General features: G+C 50.7%; 1 protein-coding gene across 1 annotated transcript in view; it reads left to right on the forward strand.

Annotated features, from left to right (window-relative positions):
* The window catches only part of LYPLAL1 (lysophospholipase like 1), a 190,077-nt gene that overhangs the window by 138,179 nt on the left and 29,596 nt on the right, over positions 1–22,302 (forward strand). The window contains exon 3 of the mRNA XM_063919124.1: positions 16,334–16,503. Within this exon, the coding sequence (XP_063775194.1) occupies positions 16,334–16,503 (170 nt within the window). The remainder of the gene's footprint in view (positions 1–16,333; positions 16,504–22,302) is intronic.

Raw genomic sequence — 22,302 nt, forward strand, 5'->3', positions numbered from 1 at the left:
TAATACCTCAGCAGTGCCACCGGCTGATAGAATCCATGCCACACCGCATTGAGGCAGTAATTCATGGAAAAGGGGCCCAAACCAAGTACTGAGTACATATACATGAGTATACTTTCCAGAGGGCGACATTTCTGTATTTAAAATCCTTTTTTTATTGATTTTATGTAATATTCTAATTTTCTGAGATTTTGGATTTGGGGTTTTCTTAAAATGTAATCTACAATCATCCAAATTATAACAAATAAAGGCTGAAATATCTCACTTTGCATGTAATGAGTCTATACTGTATAATGTATTTCATCTTTTAAGTTGAATTACTGAAATAAATGAACTTTTGCAAAATAATCAAATTTTCTGGGTTTCACCTGTACATCTGCAGTGTATTGTGGTGTAGAGAAGACGTGACCTCACTGTTATATCTCTGTCCCTAGGCCCTATACACCGATGCAGGGAGCCCTGTACGTATGCAGTGTATTGTGGTGTAGAGAAGACGTGACCTCACTGTTATATCTCTGTCCCTAGGCCCTATACACCGATGCAGGGAGCCCTGTACGTATGCAGTGTATTGTGGTGTAGAGAAGACGTGACCTCACTGTTATATCTCTGTCCCTAGGCCCTATACACCGATGCAGGGAGCCCTGTACGTCTGCAGTGTATTGTGTAGAGAGGACGTGACCTCACTGTTATATCTCTGTCCCTAGGCCCTATACACCGATGCAGGGAGCACTGTACGTATGCAGTGTATTGTGGTGTAGAGAAGACGTGACCTCACTGTTATATCTCTGTCCCTAGGCCCTATACACCGATGCAGGGAGCCCTGTACGTATGCAGTGTATTGTGGTGTAGAGAAGACGTGACCTCACTGTTATATCTCTGTCCCTAGGCCCTATACACCGATGCAGGGAGTCCTGTACGTATGCAGTGTATTGTGTAGAGAGGATGTGACCTCACTGTTATATCTCTGTCCCTAGGCCCTATACACCGATGCAGGGAGCCCTGTACGTATGCAGTGTATTGTGGTGTAGAGAAGATGTGACCTCACTGTTATATCTCTGTCCCTAGGCCCTATACACCGATGCAGGGAGCCCTGTACGTCTGCAGTGTATTGTGTAGAGAGGACGTGACCTCACTGTTATATCTCTGTCCCTAGGCCCTATACACCGATGCAGGGAGCACTGTACGTATGCAGTGTATTGTGGTGTAGAGAAGACGTGACCTCACTGTTATATCTCTGTCCCTAGGCCCTATACACCGATGCAGGGAGCCCTGTACGTATGCAGTGTATTGTGGTGTAGAGAAGACGTGACCTCACTGTTATATCTCTGTCCCTAGGCCCTATACACCGATGCAGGGAGTCCTGTACGTATGCAGTGTATTGTGGTGTAGAGAAGATGTGATCTCACTGTTATATCTCTGTCCCTAGGCCCTATACACCGATGCAGGGAGCCCTGTACGTATGCAGTGTATTGTGGTGTAGAGAAGATGTGACCTCACTGTTATATCTCTGTCCCTAGGCCCTATACACCGATGCAGGGAGCCCTGTACGTATGCAGTGTATTGTGGTGTAGAGAAGACGTGGCCTCACTGTTATATCTCTGTCCCTAGGCCCTATACACCGATGCAGGGAGCCCTGTACGTATGCAGTGTATTGTGGTGTAGAGAAGACGTGGCCTCACTGTTATATCTCTGTCCCTAGGCCCTATACACCGATGCAGGGAGCACTGTACGTATGCAGTGTATTGTGGTGTAGAGAAGACGTGACGTCACTGTTATATCTCTGTCCCTAGGCCCTATACACCGATGCAGGGAGCCCTGTACGTATGCAGTGTATTGTGGTGTAGAGAAGACGTGACCTCACTGTTATATCTCTGTCCCTAGGCCCTATACACCGATGCAGGGAGTCCTGTACGTATGCAGTGTATTGTGTAGAGAGGATGTGACCTCACTGTTATATCTCTGTCCCTAGGCCCTATACACCGATGCAGGGAGCCCTGTACGTATGCAGTGTATTGTGGTGTAGAGAAGATGTGACCTCACTGTTATATCTCTGTCCCTAGGCCCTATACACCGATGCAGGGAGCCCTGTACGTATGCAGTGTATTGTGGTGTAGAGAAGATGTGACCTCACTGTTATATCTCTGTCCCTAGGCCCTATACACCGATGCAGGGAGCCCTGTACGTATGCAGTGTATTGTGGTGTAGAGAAGACGTGACCTCACTGTTATATCTCTGTCCTGTACGTATGCAGTGTATTGTGGTGTAGAGAAGACGTGACCTCACTGTTATATCTCTGTCCCTAGGCCCTATACACCGATGCAGGGAGCCCTGTACGTATGCAGTGTATTGTGGTGTAGAGAAGACGTGGCCTCACTGTTATATCTCTGTCCCTAGGCCCTATACACCGATGCAGGGAGCCCTGTACGTATGCAGTGTATTGTGGTGTAGAGAAGACGTGGCCTCACTGTTATATCTCTGTCCCTAGGCCCTATACACCGATGCAGGGAGCCCTGTACGTATGCAGTGTATTGTGGTGTAGAGAAGACGTGACCTCACTGTTATATCTCTGTCCCTAGGCCCTATACACCGATGCAGGGAGCCCTGTACGTATGCAGTGTATTGTGGTGTAGAGAAGACGTGACCTCACTGTTATATCTCTGTCCCTAGGCCCTATACACCGATGCAGGGAGCCCTGTACGTATGCAGTGTATTGTGGTGTAGAGAAGACGTGGCCTCACTGTTATATCTCTGTCCCTAGGCCCTATACACCGATGCAGGGAGCCCTGTATTTATGCAGTGTATTGTGGTGTAGAGAAGATGTGACCTCACTGTTATATCTCTGTCCCTAGGCCCTATACACCGATGCAGGGAGCCCTGTACATCTGCAGTGTATTGTGGTGTAGAGAAGACGTGACCTCACTGTTATATCTCTGTCCCTAGGCCCTATACACCGATGCAGGGAGCCCTGTACGTATGCAGTGTATTGTGGTGTAGAGAAGACGTGACCTCACTGTTATATCTCTGTCCCTAGGCCCTATACACCGATGCAGGGAGCCCTGTACGTATGCAGTGTATTGTGGTGTAGAGAAGATGTGACCTCACTGTTATATCTCTGTCCCTAGGCCCTATACACTGATGCAGTGAGCCCTGTACGTATGCAGTGTATTGTGGTGTAGAGAAGACGTAGCCTCACTGTTATATCTCTGTCCCTAGGCCCTATACACCGATGCAGGGAGCCCTGTACGTATGCAGTGTATTGTGGTGTAGAGAAGACGTGACCTCACTGTTATATCTCTGTCCCTAGGCCCTATACACCGATGCAGGGAGCCCTGTACGTATGCAATGTATTATGGTGTAGAGAAGACGTGGCCTCACTGTTATATCTCTGTCCCTAGGCCCTATACACTGATGCAGGGAGTCCTGTACGTATGCAGTGTATTGTGGTGTAGAGAAGACGTGACCTCACTGTTATATCTCTGTCCCTAGGCCCTATACACCGATGCAGGGAGCCCTGTACGTATGCAATGTATTATGGTGTAGAGAAGACGTGGCCTCACTGTTATATCTCTGTCCCTAGGCCCTATACACTGATGCAGGGAGTCCTGTACGTATGCAGTGTATTGTGGTGTAGAGAAGACGTGACCTCACTGTTATATCTCTGTCCCTAGGCCCTATACACCGATGCAGGGAGCCCTGTACGTATGCAATGTATTATGGTGTAGAGAAGACGTGGCCTCACTGTTATATCTCTGTCCCTAGGCCCTATACACTGATGCAGGGAGTCCTGTACGTATGCAGTGTATTGTGGTGTAGAGAAGACGTGACCTCACTGTTATTTCTCTATCGTCCTAGTGGATGCTAGGGTTCCTGAAAGGACCATGGGGAATAGCGGCTCCGCAGGAGACAGGGCACAAAAAGTAAAGCTTTAGGATCAGGTGGTGTGCACTGGCTCCTCCCCCTATGACCCTCCTCCAAGCCTCAGTTAGATTTTTGTGCCCGGCCGAGAAGGGTGCAATCTAGGTGGCTCTCCTAAAGAGCTGCTTAGAAAAGTTTAGCTTAGGTTTTTTTATTTTACAGTGAGTCCTGCTGGCAACAGGATCACTGCAACGAGGGACTTAGGGGAGAAGAAGTGAACTCACCTGCGTGCAGGATGGATTGGCTTCTTTGGCTACTGGACATTAGCTCCAGAGGGACGATCACAGGTACAGCCTGGATGGTCACCGGAGCCTCGCCGCCGGCCCCCTTGCAGATGCTGAAAAGAGAAGAAGGTCCAGAATCGGCGGCAGAAGACTCCTCAGTCTTCTTAAGGTAGCGCACAGCACTGCAGCTGTGCGCCATTGCTCTCAGCACACTTCACACGGCAGTCACTGAGGGTGCAGGGCGCTGGGAGGGGGGCGCCCTGGGAGGCAATGTAAACCTATTTTTTGGCAAAAAAATACCTCACATATAGCCTCCGGGGGCTATATGGAGATATTTAACCCCTGCCAGAATCCGTTGAAGAGCGGGAGACGAGCCCGCCGAAAAAGGGGCGGGGCCTATCTCCTCAGCACACAGCGCCATTTTCCCTCACAGAAAGGCTGGAGGGAAGGCTCCCAGGCTCTCCCCTGCACTGCACTACAGAAACAGGGTTAAAACAGAGAGGGGGGGGCACTAATTTGGCGATATGCTTATATATATATTAAGATGCTATAAGGGAAAACACTTATATAAGGTTGTCCCTATATAATTATAGCGTTTTTTGGTGTGTGCTGGCAAACTCTCCCTCTGTCTCTCCAAAGGGCTAGTGGGTCCTGTCCTCTATCAGAGCATTCCCTGTGTGTGTGCTGTGTGTCGGTACGTGTGTGTCGACATATATGAGGACGATGTTGGTGAGGAGGCGGAGCAATTGCCTGTAATGGTGATGTCACTCTCTAGGGAGTCGACACCGGAATGGATGGCTTATTTAGGGAATTACGTGATAATGTCAACACGCTGCAAGGTCGGTTGACGACATGAGACGGCCGACAAACAATTAGTACCGGTCCAGACGTCTCAAAAACACCGTCAGGGGTTTTAAAACGGCCGTTTACCTTAGTCGGTCGACACAGACACAGACACGGACACTGAATCCAGTGTCGACGGTGAATAAACAAACGTATTCCTTATTAGGGCCACACGTTAAGGGCAATGAAGGAGGTGTTACATATTTCTGATACTACAAGTACCACAAAAGAGGGTATTATGTGGGATGTGAAAAAAACTACCTGTAGTTTTTCCTGAATCAGATAAATTAAATGAAGTGTGTGATGATGCGTGGGTTCCCCCCGATAGAAAATTATTGGCGGTATACCCTTTCCCGCCAGAAGTTAGGGCGCGTTGGGAAACACCCCTTAGGGTGGATAAGGCGCTCACACGCTTATCAAAACAAGTGGCGGTACCGTCTATAGATAGGGCCGTCCTCAAGGAGCCAGCTGACAGGAGGCTGGAAAATATCATATAAAAGTATATACACACATACTGGTGTTATACTGCGACCAGCGATCGCCTCAGCCTGGATGTGCAGAGCTGGGGTGGTTTGGTCGGATTCCCTGACTAAAAATATTGATACTCTTGACAGGGACAGTATTTTATTGACTATAGAGCATTTAAAGGATGCATTTCTATATACGCGAGATGCACAGAGGGATATTTGCACTCTGGCATCAAGAGTAAGTGCGATGTCCATATCTGCCAGAAGATGTTTATGGACACGACAGTGGTCAGGTGATGCAGATTCCAAACGGCACAAAGGTGTATTGCCGTATAAAGGAAGAGGAGTTATTTGGGGTCGGTCCATCGGACCTGGTGGCCACGGCAACTGCTGGAAAATCCACCGTTTTTACCCTAAGTCACATCTCTGCAGAAAAAGACACCGTCTTTTCAGCCTCAGTCCTTTCGTCCCTATAAGAGTCATATTTGCCCAGGGATAGAGGAAAGGGAAGAAGACTGCAGCAGGCAGCCCATTCCCAGGAACAGAAGCCTTCCACCGCTTCTGCCAAGCTCTCAGCATGACGCTGGGACCGTACAGGACCCCTGGATCCTACAAGTAGTATCCCAGTGGTACAGATTGGAATGTCGAAACGTTTCCCCCTCGCAGGCTCCTGAAGTCTGCTTTACCAAGGTCTCCCTCCGACAAGGAGGCAGTATGGGAAAAAATTCACAAGCTGTATTCCCAGCAGGTGATAATCAAATTACCCCTCCTACAACAAGGAAAGGGGTATTATTCCACACTATATTGTGGTACTGAAGCCAGAAGGCTAGGTGAGACCTATTCTAAATCTAAAAAAATTTGAACACTTACAAAGGTTCAAATCAAGATGGAGTCACTCAGAGCAGTGATAACGAACCAGGAAGAAGGGGACTATATAGTGTCCCGGGACATCAGGGATGCTTACCTCCATGTCCCAAATTTGCCCTTCTCACTAAGGGTACCTCAGGTTCGTGGTATAGAACTGTCACTGTCAGTTTCAGACGCTGCCGTTTGGATTGTCCACGGCACCCCGGGTCTTTACCAAGGTAATGGCCGAAATGATGATTCTTCTTCGAAGAAAAGGCGTCTTAATTACCCCTTACTTGGACGATCTCCTGATAAGGGCAAAGTCCAGGGAACAGTTGGAGGTCGGAGTAGCACTATCTCGGATACTGCTACAACAGCACGGATGGATTCTAAATATTCCAAAATCGCAGCTGATCCTGACGACACGTCTGCTGTGCCTAGGGATGATTCTGGACACAGTCCAGAAAAAGGTGTTTCTCCCGGAAGAGAAAGCCAGGGAGTTATCCGAGCTAGTCAAGAACCTCCTAAAACCAGGAAAAGTGTCAGTGCATCATTGCACAAGGGTCCTGGTAAAAATGGTGGTTTCCTACGAAGAAATTCCATTCGGCAGATTTCACGCAAGAACTTTTCAGTGGGATCTGCTGGACAAATGGTCCGGATCGCATCTTCAGATGCATCAGCGGATAACCCTATATCCAAGGACAAGGGTGTCTCTCCTGTGGTGGTTACAGAGTGCTCATCTTCTAGAGGGCCGCAGATTCGGCATTCAGGATTGGATGCTGGTGACCACGGAGGCCAGCCCGAGAGGCTGGGGAGCAGTCACACAAGGAAAAATTTCCAGGGAGTGTGATCAAGTCTGGAGACTTTTCTCCACATAAATATACTGGAGCTAAGGGTAAATTTATAATGCTCTAAGCTTAGCAAGACCTCTGCTTCAAGGTCAGCCGGTATTGATCCAGTGGGAAAAACATCACGGCAGTCGCCCACGTAAACAGACAGGGCGGCACAAGAAGCAGGAGGGCAATGGCAAAAACTACAAGGACTTTTCGCTGGGCGGAAAATCATGTGATAGCACTGTCAGCAGTGTTTCATTCCGGGAGTGGAAACTGGGAAGCAGACTTCCTCAGCAGGCACGACCTCCACCCGGGAGAGTGGAAACTTCATCGGGAAGTTTTTCCACATGATTGTGAACCGTTGGGAAATACCAAAGGTGGACATGATGGCGTCCCGTCTGAACAAAAAACGGGACAGGTATTGCGCCAGGTCAAGAGACCCTCAGGCAATAGCTGTGGACGTTCTGGTAACACCGTGGGTGTACCAGTCGGTGTATGTGTTCCCTCCTCTGCTTCTCATACCTAAGGTACTGAGAATTATAAGACGTAGAGGAGTAAGAACTATACTCATGGCTCCGGATTGGCCAAGAAGGACTTGGTACCCGGAACTTCAAGAGATGCTCACAGAGGACTTATGGCCTCTGCCGCTAAGAAGGGACTTGCTTCAGCAAGTACCATGTCTGTTCCAAGACTTACCGCAGCTGCGTTTGACGGCATGGCGGTGGAACGCCGGATCCTAAGGGAAAAAGGCATTCCGGAAGAGGTCATTCCTACCCTGGTCAAAGCCAGGAAGGAGGTGACCGCACAACATTATCACCACATGTGGCGGAAATATGTTGCGTGGTGTGAGGCCAGGAAGGCCCCACGAAGAAATTTCAACTCGGTCGATTCCTGCATTTCCTGCAAACAGGAGTGTCTATGGGCCTCAAATTGGGGCCCATTAAGGTTCAAATTTCGGCCCTGTCGATTTTCTTCCAGAAAGAATTGGCTTCAGTTCCTGAAGTCCAGAAGTTTGTCAAGGGAGTATTGCATATACATCCCCCTTTTGTGCCTCCAGTGGCACTGTGGGATCTCAACGTAGTTCTGGGATTCCTCAAATCACATTGGTTTAAAACCAGTCAAATCTGTGGATTTGAAGCATCTCACATGAAAAGTGACCATGCTCTTGGCTCTGGCCTGGGCCAGGCGAGTGTCAAATTGGTGGGTTTTTTTCTCAAAAAAGCCCATATCTATTTGTCCATTCGGACAGGGCAGAGCTGCGGACTCGTCCCCAGTTCTCTCCCTAAGGTGGTGTCAGTGTTTCACCTGAACCAGCTTATTGTGGTGCCTTGCGCCTACTAGGGACTTGGAGGACTCCAAGTTGCTGGATGTTGTCAGGGCCCTGAAAGTATAGGTTCCAGGACGGCTGGAGTCAGGAAAACTGACTTGCTGTTATCCTGTATGCACCCAACAAACTGGGTGCTCTTGCTTCTAAGCAGACTATTGCTAGTTGGATGTGTAATACAATTCAGCTTGCACATTCTGTGGCAGGCCTGCCACAGCCAAAATATGTAAATGCCCATTCCACAAGGAAGGTGGGCTCATCTTGGGCGGCTGCCCGAGGGGTCTCGGCTTTACAACTTTGCCGAGCGGCTATTTAGTCAGGGGCAAACACGTTTGTAAAATCCTACAAATTTGATACCCTGGCTAAGGAGGACCTGGAGTTCTCTCATTCGGTGCTGCAGAGTCATCCGCACTCTCCCGCCCGTTTGGGAGCTTTGGTATAATCCCCATGGTCCTTTCAGGAACCCCAGCATCCACTAGGACGATAGAGAAAATAAGAATTTACTTACCGATAATTCTATTTCTCGGAGTCCGTAGTGGATGCTGGGCGCCCATCCCAAGTGCGGATTATCTGCATTACTTGTACATAGTTACAAAAATCGGGTTATTATTGTTGTGAGCCATCTTTTCAGAGGCTCCGCTGTTATCATACTGTTAACTGGGTTCAGATCACAGGTTGTACAGTGTGATTGGTGTGGCTGGTATGAGTCTTACCCGGGATTCAAAATCCTTCCTTATTGTGTACGCTCGTCCGGGCACAGTATCCTAACTGAGGCTTGGAGGAGGGTCATAGGGGGAGGAGCCAGTGCACACCACCTGATCCTAAAGCTTTACTTTTTGTGCCCTGTCTCCTGCGGAGCCGCTATTCCCCATGGTCCTTTCAGGAACCCCAGCATCCACTACGGACTCCGAGAAATAGAATTATCGGTAAGTAAATTCTTATTATCTCTGTCCTGTACGTATGCAGTGTATTGTGGTGTAGAGAAGACGTGGCCTCACTGTTATATCTCTGTCCCTAGGCCCTATACACCGATGCAGGGAGCCCTGTACGTATGCAGTGTATTGTGGTGTAGAGAAGACGTAGCCTCACTGTTATATCTCTGTCCCTAGGCCCTATACACCGATGCAGGGAGCCCTGTACGTATGCAGTGTATTGTGGTGTAGAGAAGACGTGACCTCACTGTTATATCTCTGTCTCTAGGCCCTATACACCGATGCAGGGAGCCCTGTACGTATGCAGTGTATTGTGGTGTAGAGAAGACGTGACCTCACTGTTATATCTCTGTCCCTAGGCCCTATACACCGATGCAGGGAGCCCTGTACGTATGCAGTGTATTGTGGTGTAGAGAAGACGTGACCTCACTGTTATATCTCTGTCCCTAGGCCCTATACACCGATGCAGGGAGCCCTGTACGTATGCAGTGTATTGTGGTGTAGAGAAGACGTGACCTCACTGTTATATCTCTGTCCCTAGGCCCTATACACCGATGCAAGGAGCCCTGTACGTATGCAGTGTATTGTGGTGTAGAGAAGACGTGACCTCACTGTTATATCTCTGTCCCTAGGCCCTATACACCGATGCAGGGAGCCCTGTACGTATGCAGTGTATTGTGGTGTAGAGAAGACGTGACCTCACTGTTATATCTCTGTCCCTAGGCCCTATACACCGATGCAGGGAGCCCTGTACGTATGCAGTGTATTGTGGTGTAGAGAAGACGTGGCCTCACTGTTATATCTCTGTCCTAGGCCCTATACACTGATGCAGGGAGCCCTGTACGTATGCAGTGTATTGTGGTGTAGAGAAGACGTGACCTCACTGTTATATCTCTGTCCCTAGGCCCTATACACTGATGCAGGGAGCCCTGTACGTATGCAGTGTATTGTGGTGTAGAGAAGACGTGACCTCACTGTTATATCTCTGTCCTAGGCCCTATACACTGATGCAGGGAGCCCTGTACGTATGCAGTGTATTGTGGTGTAGAGAAGACGTGACCTCACTGTTATATCTCTGTCCCTAGGCCCTATACACCGATGCAGGGAGCCCTGTACGTATGCAGTGTATTGTGGTGTAGAGAAGACGTGACCTCACTGTTATATCTCTGTCCCTAGGCCCTATACACCGATGCAGGGAGCCCTGTACGTATGCAGTGTATTGTGGTGTAGAGAAGACGTGACCTCACTGTTATATCTCTGTCCCTAGGCCCTATACACCGATGCAGGGAGCCCTGTACGTATGCAGTGTATTGTGGTGTAGAGAAGACGTGGCCTCACTGTTATATCTCTGTCCCTAGGCCCTATACACCGATGCAGGGAGCCCTGTACGTATGCAGTGTATTGTGGTGTAGAGAAGACGTGGCCTCACTGTTATATCTCTGTCCCTAGGCCCTATACACCGATGCAGGGAGCCCTGTACGTATGCAGTGTATTGTGTAGAGAGGACGTGACCTCACTGTTATATCTCTGTCCCTAGGCCCTATACACCGATGCAGGGAGCCCTGTACGTATGCAGTGTATTGTGGTGTAGAGAAGACGTGGCCTCACTGTTATATCTCTGTCCCTAGGCCCTATACACCGATGCAGGGAGCCCTGTACGTATGCAGTGTATTGTGTAGAGAGGACGTGGCCTCACTGTTATATCTCGGTCCCTAGGCCCTATACACCGATGCAGGGAGCCCTGTACGTATGCAGTGTATTGTGGTGTAGAGAAGACGTGACCTCACTGTTATATCTCTGTCTCTAGGCCCTATACACCGATGCAGGGAGCCCTGTACGTATGCAGTGTATTGTGGTGTAGAGAAGACGTGACCTCACTGTTATATCTCTGTCCCTAGGCCCTATACACCGATGCAGGGAGCCCTGTACGTATGCAGTGTATTGTGGTGTAGAGAAGACGTGACCTCACTGTTATATCTCTGTCCCTAGGCCCTATACACCGATGCAGGGAGCCCTGTACGTATGCAGTGTATTGTGGTGTAGAGAAGACGTGACCTCACTGTTATATCTCTGTCCCTAGGCCCTATACACCGAGGCAAGGAGCCCTGTACGTATGCAGTGTATTGTGGTGTAGAGAAGACGTGACCTCACTGTTATATCTCTGTCCCTAGGCCCTATACACCGATGCAGGGAGCCCTGTACGTATGCAGTGTATTGTGGTGTAGAGAAGACGTGACCTCACTGTTATATCTCTGTCTCTAGGCCCTATACACCGATGCAGGGAGCCCTGTACGTATGCAGTGTATTGTGGTGTAGAGAAGACGTGACCTCACTGTTATATCTCTGTCCCTAGGCCCTATACACCGATGCAGGGAGCCCTGTACGTATGCAGTGTATTGTGGTGTAGAGAAGACGTGACCTCACTGTTATATCTCTGTCTCTAGGCCCTATACACCGATGCAGGGAGCCCTGTACGTATGCAGTGTATTGTGGTGTAGAGAAGACGTGACCTCACTGTTATATCTCTGTCCCTAGGCCCTATACACCGATGCAGGGAGCCCTGTACGTATGCAGTGTATTGTGGTGTAGAGAAGACGTGACCTCACTGTTATATCTCTGTCCCTAGGCCCTATACACCGATGCAGGGAGCCCTGTACGTATGCAGTGTATTGTGGTGTAGAGAAGACGTGACCTCACTGTTATATCTCTGTCCCTAGGCCCTATACACCGATGCAAGGAGCCCTGTACGTATGCAGTGTATTGTGGTGTAGAGAAGACGTGACCTCACTGTTATATCTCTGTCCCTAGGCCCTATACACCGATGCAGGGAGCCCTGTACGTATGCAGTGTATTGTGGTGTAGAGAAGACGTGACCTCACTGTTATATCTCTGTCCCTAGGCCCTATACACCGATGCAGGGAGCCCTGTACGTATGCAGTGTATTGTGGTGTAGAGAAGACGTGGCCTCACTGTTATATCTCTGTCCTAGGCCCTATACACTGATGCAGGGAGCCCTGTACGTATGCAGTGTATTGTGGTGTAGAGAAGACGTGACCTCACTGTTATATCTCTGTCCTAGGCCCTATACACTGATGCAGGGAGCCCTGTACGTATGCAGTGTATTGTGGTGTAGAGAAGACGTGACCTCACTGTTATATCTCTGTCCCTAGGCCCTATACACCGATGCAGGGAGCCCTGTACGTATGCAGTGTATTGTGGTGTAGAGAAGACGTGACCTCACTGTTATATCTCTGTCCCTAGGCCCTATACACCGATGCAGGGAGCCCTGTACGTATGCAGTGTATTGTGGTGTAGAGAAGACGTGACCTCACTGTTATATCTCTGTCCCTAGGCCCTATACACCGATGCAGGGAGCCCTGTACGTATGCAGTGTATTGTGGTGTAGAGAAGACGTGGCCTCACTGTTATATCTCTGTCCCTAGGCCCTATACACCGATGCAGGGAGCCCTGTACGTATGCAGTGTATTGTGGTGTAGAGAAGACGTGGCCTCACTGTTATATCTCTGTCCCTAGGCCCTATACACCGATGCAGGGAGCCCTGTACGTATGCAGTGTATTGTGTAGAGAGGACGTGACCTCACTGTTATATCTCTGTCCCTAGGCCCTATACACCGATGCAGGGAGCCCTGTACGTATGCAGTGTATTGTGGTGTAGAGAAGACGTGGCCTCACTGTTATATCTCTGTCCCTAGGCCCTATACACCGATGCAGGGAGCCCTGTACGTATGCAGTGTATTGTGTAGAGAGGACGTGGCCTCACTGTTATATCTCGGTCCCTAGGCCCTATACACCGATGCAGGGAGCCCTGTACGTATGCAGTGTATTGTGGTGTAGAGAAGACGTGACCTCACTGTTATATCTCTGTCTCTAGGCCCTATACACCGATGCAGGGAGCCCTGTACGTATGCAGTGTATTGTGGTGTAGAGAAGACGTGACCTCACTGTTATATCTCTGTCCCTAGGCCCTATACACCGATGCAGGGAGCCCTGTACGTATGCAGTGTATTGTGGTGTAGAGAAGACGTGACCTCACTGTTATATCTCTGTCCCTAGGCCCTATACACCGATGCAGGGAGCCCTGTACGTATGCAGTGTATTGTGGTGTAGAGAAGACGTGACCTCACTGTTATATCTCTGTCCCTAGGCCCTATACACCGAGGCAAGGAGCCCTGTACGTATGCAGTGTATTGTGGTGTAGAGAAGACGTGACCTCACTGTTATATCTCTGTCCCTAGGCCCTATACACCGATGCAGGGAGCCCTGTACGTATGCAGTGTATTGTGGTGTAGAGAAGACGTGACCTCACTGTTATATCTCTGTCTCTAGGCCCTATACACCGATGCAGGGAGCCCTGTACGTATGCAGTGTATTGTGGTGTAGAGAAGACGTGACCTCACTGTTATATCTCTGTCCCTAGGCCCTATACACCGATGCAGGGAGCCCTGTACGTATGCAGTGTATTGTGGTGTAGAGAAGACGTGACCTCACTGTTATATCTCTGTCCCTAGGCCCTATACACCGATGCAGGGAGCCCTGTACGTATGCAGTGTATTGTGGTGTAGAGAAGACGTGACCTCACTGTTATATCTCTGTCCCTAGGCCCTATACACCGATGCAGGGAGCCCTGTACGTATGCAGTGTATTGTGGTGTAGAGAAGACGTGACCTCACTGTTATATCTCTGTCCCTAGGCCATATACACCGATGCAGGGAGCCCTGTACGTATGCAGTGTATTGTGGTGTAGAGAAGACGTGACCTCACTGTTATATCTCTGTCCCTAGGCCATATACACGATGCAGGGAGCCCTGTACGTATGCAGTGTATTGTGGTGTAGAGAAGACGTGACCTCACTGTTATATCTCTGTCCCTAGGCCCTATACACTGATGCAGGGAGTCCTGTATGTATGCAGTGTATTGTGGTGTAGAGAAGACGTGACCTCACTGTTATATCTCTGTCCCTAGGCCCTATACACCGATGCAGGGAGCCCTGTACGTATGCAGTGTATTGTGGTGTAGAGAAGACGTGACCTCACTGTTATATCTCTGTCCCTAGGCCCTATACACCGATGCAAGGAGCCCTGTACGTATGCAGTGTATTGTGGTGTAGAGAAGACGTGACCTCACTGTTATATCTCTGTCCCTAGGCCCTATACACCGATGCAGGGAGCCCTGTACGTATGCAGTGTATTGTGGTGTAGAGAAGACGTGACCTCACTGTTATATCTCTGTCCCTAGGCCCTATACACCGATGCAGGGAGCCCTGTACGTATGCAGTGTATTGTGGTGTAGAGAAGACGTGACCTCACTGTTATATCTCTGTCTCTAGGCCCTATACACCGATGCAGGGAGCCCTGTACGTATGCAGTGTATTGTGGTGTAGAGAAGACGTGACCTCACTGTTATATCTCTGTCCCTAGGCCCTATACACCGATGCAGGGAGCCCTGTACGTATGCAGTGTATTGTGGTGTAGAGAAGACGTGACCTCACTGTTATATCTCTGTCCCTAGGCCCTATACACCGATGCAGGGAGCCCTGTACGTATGCAGTGTATTGTGGTGTAGAGAAGACGTGGCCTCACTGTTATATCTCTGTCCTAGGCCCTATACACTGATGCAGGGAGCCCTGTACGTATGCAGTGTATTGTGGTGTAGAGAAGATGTGACCTCACTGTTATATCTCTGTCCCTAGGCCCTATACACCGATGCAGGGAGCCCTGTACGTATGCAGTGTATTGTGGTGTAGAGAAGACGTGACCTCACTGTTATATCTCTGTCCTAGGCCCTATACACTGATGCAGGGAGCCCTGTACGTATGCAGTGTATTGTGGTGTAGAGAAGACGTGACCTCACTGTTATATCTCTGTCCCTAGGCCCTATACACCGATGCAGGGAGCCCTGTACGTATGCAGTGTATTGTGGTGTAGAGAAGACGTGACCTCACTGTTATATCTCTGTCCTAGGCCCTATACACTGATGCAGGGAGCCCTGTACGTATGCAGTGTATTGTGGTGTAGAGAAGACGTGACCTCACTGTTATATCTCTGTCCCTAGGCCCTATACACCGATGCAGGGAGCCCTGTACGTATGCAGTGTATTGTGGTGTAGAGAAGACGTGACCTCACTGTTATATCTCTGTCCCTAGGCCCTATACACCGATGCAGGGAGCCCTGTACGTATGCAGTGTATTGTGGTGTAGAGAAGACGTGACCTCACTGTTATATCTCTGTCCCTAGGCCCTATACACCGATGCAGGGAGCCCTGTACGTATGCAGTGTATTGTGGTGTAGAGAAGACGTGGCCTCACTGTTATATCTCTGTCCCTAGGCCCTATACACCGATGCAGGGAGCCCTGTACGTATGCAGTGTATTGTGGTGTAGAGAAGACGTGGCCTCACTGTTATATCTCTGTCCCTAGGCCCTATACACCGATGCAGGGAGTCCTGTACGTATGCAGTGTATTGTGGTGTAGAGAAGACGTGACCTCACTGTTATATCTCTGTCCCTAGGCCCTATACACCGATGCAGGGAGCCCTGTACGTATGCAGTGTATTGTGGTGTAGAGAAGACGTGACCTCACTGTTATATCTCTGTCCCTAGGCCCTATACACCGATGCAGGGAGCCCTGTACGTATGCAGTGTATTGTGGTGTAGAGAAGACGTGACCTCACTGTTATATCTCTGTCCCTAGGCCCTATACACCGATGCAGGGAGCCCTGTACGTATGCAGTGTATTGTGGTGTAGAGAAGACGTGACCTCACTGTTATATCTCTGTCCCTAGGCCCTATACACCGATGCAGGGAGCCCTGTACGTATGCAATGTATTGTGGTGTAGAGAAGACGTGACCTCACTGTTATATCTCTGTCCTGTACGTATGCAGTGTATTGTGGTGTAGAGAAGACGTGGCCTCACTGTTATATCTCTATCCCTAGGCCCTATACACCGATGCAGGGAGCCGTGTCCAATGTCTGGTTTGATAGGTATAAAATCTCCCGTGATTGCCCGGAACACCTGGACTCGGTGGACTCCATGTGCCACATCCTGAGCGATTTAATCAGAGAAGAAGTGGCGTCTGGCGTGCCGGAGAGCAGACTGCTTCTAGGTAAGAGCTCCGCCAGTGTTCCATTCCCACCAGTGACTCCAGCCCTAGATATACTTGTGTTTTGTATCATGTAAATATTCTGTATAACTGTATTATAGGGTTCTCTCCTAGTGCTGATATCGCTAATAATCCTGATTACAAAGCTCGCCGTTAAGTAGAGGTGTCATTGTTTCTCTTCTCTTTGCTAGTCCTGTGGTAGTATAATAGCTTGGTTTAGTGACAAGGAACATGGGTGACATTATTAGGTGTTTCTTGGTCTATGACGCAACAGTGTTGCATACAGAGGTAGCCACGCACATCGTGCTTACATCCGCTCCCCGGCAGTCGCAGGGTGCAGGCACGTCCGTGGTGCGTGCGCGTCATATACACACCCCATTAGCATGGACAAGAGTATATTTGTGTGCTGCCTCGGCTTGGGTAGGTGCCGCGTCGCATAGCCGCACCATCAGTGCATGTTTAGGATGTAGCCACACTAGATGAGCGTGGCTATGTCTGTACTCCTTTCCCTCTGTTCTACACGGCACACAATGGGGCAGATGTACTAAGCCTGGACGGCATAAGGAAGTGATAAACCAGTGATAAGTGCAAGGTGATAAACGCACCAGCCAATCAGATCCTAACTGTTAATTTACATGTTGGAGCTGATTGGCTGGTGCGTTTATCACTTTGCACTTATCACTGGTTTATCACTTCCTTATGCCGTCTCCAGGTTAGTATATCTGCCCCATTAAGCTGTGGCACAATCTTACTGGGTTCCGTAGATTTACCCCGTCCTGCCTGTGGATCCACGCTCCCAGGCCACTGACTGCAGCTGATTTCAGGCACGATAGGGAGTGCTGTCCATATGAAGCCCTAGGGTAAGATCATACGTCATGAGATTGGACATAGTGTCTCTACACATATAATCAGCAGATGGAGCAGATTTCAGTGCCCATTCAGTAGCGTTCCTAGCATAATAGAGTGCATGGCGACACAGGTGGTCACATCAGTGGACATGTAAGTATATGGGTATACTGGACGCCGTCTCTCTGAACACCCTGCACCGTGTATAACATCAGTAAGTCACTGGGGTCAGATCTAGCACGTCTCAGCGTAAGCCGCCCACAGGCCTCTTCCCTCCCTCGCCCTGCTGAACCCGCAATCACCCCAACATATCCACATCTTCCCAGCAGAGCAGCAAATATACAGATGTGCCCCCTTACATCTCGCCTCCTTGCATATTAAACCTCACTTTTAGTCATACCACGCCGTCACATGACACTGACCGCTGAGTGTATTTTTCTCGCTACTTTTTCCATTAAAATGCGTCTTATTTGCAAAGTGATGTGAATAGAACATACAAGCTGGAAGCAGTGTACAGGGTATGCACGGTGTATGTGTTATAGGGCAGTGCTGGAAGCAGTGTACAGGGTCTGTGCGGTGCATGTGTTATAGGGCAGTGCTGGGAGCAGTGTACAGGGTCTGTGCGGTGCATGTGTTATAGGGCAGTGCTGGGAGCAGTGTACAGGGTCTGTGCGGTGTATGTGTTATAGGGCAGTGCTGGGAGCAGTGTACAGGGTCTGTGCGTGTATGTGTTATAGGGCAGTGCTGGGAGCAGTGTACAGGGTCTGTGCGGTGCATGTGTTATAGGGCAGTGCTGGGAGCAGTGTACAGGGTCTGTGCGGTGCATGTGTTATAGGGCAGTGCTGGGAGCAGTGTACAGGGTCTGTGCGGTGTATGTGTTATAGGGCAGTGCTGGAAGCAGTGTACAGGGTCTGCGCGGTGCATGTGTTATAGGGCAGTGCTGGGAGCAGTGTACAGGGTCTGTGCGGTGCATGTGTTATAGGGCAGTGCTGGGAGCAGTGTACAGGGTCTGTGCGGTGCATGTGTTATAGGGCAGTGCTGGGAGCAGTGTACAGGGTCTGTGCGGTGTATGTGTTATAGGGCAGTGCTGGAAGCAGTGTACAGGGTCTGCGCGGTGCATGTGTTATAGGGCAGTGCTGGGAGCAGTGTACAGGGTCTGCGCGGTGTATGTGTATAACACATGCACCGCGCAGACCCTGTACACTGCTCCCAGCACTGCCCTATAACACATGCACCGCGCAGACCCTGTACACTGCTTCCAGCACTGTCCTATAACACATACACCGCGCAGACCCTGTACACTGCTCCCAGCACTGCCCTATAACACATGCACCGCGCAGACCCTGTACACTGCTCCCAGCACTGCCCTATAACACATGCACCGCACAGACCCTGTACACTGCTCCCAGCACTGCCCTATAACACATGCACCGCACAGACCCTGTACACTGCTCCCAGCACTGCCCTATAACACATGCACCGCGCAGACCCTGTACACTGCTCCCAGCACTGCCCTATAACACATACACCGCGCAGACCCTGTACACTGCTCCCAGCACTGCCCTATAACACATGCACCGCGCAGACCCTGTACACTGCTCCCAGCACTGCCCTATAACACATGCACCGCACAGACCCTGTACACTGCTCCCAGCACTGCCCTATAACACATGCACCGCACAGACCCTGTACACTGCTCCCAGCACTGCCCTATAACACATGCACCGCGCAGACCCTGTACACTGCTCCCAGCACTGCCCTATAACACATGCACCGCGCAGACCCTGTACACTGCTCCCAGCACTGCTCTATAACACATACACGCACAGACCCTGTACACTGCTCCCAGCACTGCCCTATAACACATGCACCGCGCAGACCCTGTACACTGCTCCCAGCACTGCCCTATAACACATGCACCGCGCAGACCCTGTACACTGCTCCCAGCACTGCCCTATAACACATGCACCGCGCAGACCCTGTACACTGCTCCCAGCACTGCCCTATAACACATGCACCGCGCAGACCCTGTACACTGCTCCCAGCACTGCTCTATAACACATACACGCACAGACCCTGTACACTGCTCCCAGCACTGCCCTATAACACATGCACCGCGCAGACCCTGTACACTGCTCCCAGCACTGCCCTATAACACATGCACCGCGCAGACCCTGTACACTGCTCCCAGCACTGCTCTATAACACATACACGCACAGACCCTGTACACTGCTCCCAGCACTGCCCTATAACACATGCACCGCACAGACCCTGTACACTGCTCCCAGCACTGCCCTATAACACATGCACCGCACAGACCCTGTACACTGCTCCCAGCACTGCCCTATAACACATGCACCGCACAGACCCTGTACACTGCTCCCAGCACTGCCCTATAACACATGCACCGCGCAGACCCTGTACACTGCTCCCAGCACTGCCCTATAACACATGCACCGCGCAGACCCTGCACACTGCTCCCAGCACTGCCCTATAACACATACACCGCACAGACCCTGTACACTGCTTCCAGCACTGCCCTATAACACATGCACCGCACAGACCCTGTACACTGCTCCCAGCACTGCCCTATAACACATACACCGCACAAACCCTGTACACTGCTCCCAGCACTGCCCTATAACACATACACCGCACAGACCCTGTACACTGCTCCCAGCACTGCCCTATAACACATGCACCGCGCAGACCCTGTACACTGCTCCCAGCACTGCCCTATAACACATGCACCGCGCAGACCCTGCACACTGCTCCCAGCACTGCCCTATAACACATACACCGCACAGACCCTGTACACTGCTTCCAGCACTGCCCTATAACACATGCACCGCACAGACCCTGTACACTGCTCCCAGCACTGCCCTATAACACATACACCGCACAAACCCTGTACACTGCTCCCAGCACTGCCCTATAACACATACACCGCACAGACCCTGTACACTGCTCCCAGCACTGCCCTATAACACATGCACCGCGCAGACCCTGTACACTGCTCCCAGCACTGCCCTATAACACATGCACCGCGCAGACCCTGTACACTGCTCCCAGCACTGCCCTATAACACATACACCGCACAGACCCTGTACACTGCTCCCAGCACTGCCCTATAACACATGCACCGCGCAGACCCTGTACACTGCTTCCAGCACTGCCCTATAACACATACACCGCGCAGACCCTGTACACTGCTCCCAGCACTGCCCTATAACACATGCACCGCGCAGACCCTGTACACTGCTCCCAGCACTGCCCTATAACACATGCACCGCGCAGACCCTGTACACTGCTTAAAGCACTGCCTATAACACATACACCGCGCAGACCCTGTACACTGCTTCCAGCACTGCCCTATAACACATACACCGCACAGACCCTGTACACTGCTCCCAGCACTGCCCTATAACACATGCACCGCACAGACCCTGTACACTGCTCCCAGCACTGCCCTATAACACATGCACCGCGCAGACCCTGTACACTGCTTCCAGCACTGCCCTATAACACATGCACCGCGCAGACCCTGTACACTGCTTCCAGCACTGCCCTATAACACATGCACCGCGCAGACCCTGTACACTGCTCCCAGCACTGCCCTATAACACATGCACCGCGCAGACCCTGTACACTGCTTAAAGCACTGCCTATAACACATGCACCGCGCAGACCCTGTACACTGCTTAAAGCACTGCCTATAACACATACACCGCGCAGACCCTGTACACTGCTTCCAGCAATGCCCTATAACACATACACCGCACAGACCCTGTACACTGCTCCCAGCACTGCCCTATAACACATGCACCGCACAGACCCTGTACACTGCTCCCAGCACTGCCCTATAACACATGCACCGCGCAGACCCTGTACACTGCTTCCAGCACTGCCCTATAACACATGCACCGCGCAGACCCTGTACACTGCTTCCAGCACTGCCCTATAACACATGCACCGCACAGACCCTGTACACTGCTTCCAGCACTGCCCTATAACACATGCACCGCGCAGACCCTGTACACTGCTTCCAGCACTGCCCTATAACACATGCACCGCACAGACCCTGTACACTGCTCCCAGCACTGCCCTATAACACATGCACCGCACAGACCCTGTACACTGCTTCCAGCACTGCCCTATAAACACATGCACCGCACAGACCCTGTACACTGCTCCCAGCACTGCCCTATAACACATGCACCGCACAGACCCTGTACACTGCTCCCAGCACTGCCCTATAACACATACACCGCGCAGACCCTGTACACTGCTCCCAGCACTGCCCTATAACACATACACCGCACAGACCCTGTACACTGCTCCCAGCACTGCCCTATAACACATACACCGCACAGACCCTGTACACTGCTTCCAGCACTGCCCTATAACACATACACCGCACAGACCCTGCACACTGCTCCCAGCACTGCCCTATAACACATACACCGCACAGACCCTGTACACTGCTCCCAGCACTGCCCTATAACACATACACCGCACAGACCCTGTACACTGCTTCCAGCACTGCCCTATAACACATACACCGCACACACCCTGTACACTGCTCCCAGCACTGCCCTATAACACATACACCGCACAGACCCTGTACACTGCTCCCAGCACTGCCCTATAACACATACACCGCACAGACCCTGTACACTGCTTCCAGCACTGCCCTATAACACATACACCGCACAGACCCTGTACACTGCTTCCAGCACTGCCCTATAACACATACGCCGCACAGACCCTGTACACTGCTCCCAGCACTGCCCTATAACACATACACCGCACAGACCCTGTACACTGCTCCCAGCATTGCCCTATAACACATACACCGCACAGACCCTGTACACTGCTCCCAGCACTGCCCTATAACACATGCACCGCGCAGATCCTGTACACTGCTTCCAGCACTGCCTATAACACATACACCGC

This window comes from Pseudophryne corroboree, chromosome 4 (assembly GCF_028390025.1).
Source record: "Pseudophryne corroboree isolate aPseCor3 chromosome 4, aPseCor3.hap2, whole genome shotgun sequence".
In the NCBI taxonomy this organism is placed as follows: Eukaryota; Metazoa; Chordata; class Amphibia; order Anura; family Myobatrachidae; genus Pseudophryne; species Pseudophryne corroboree.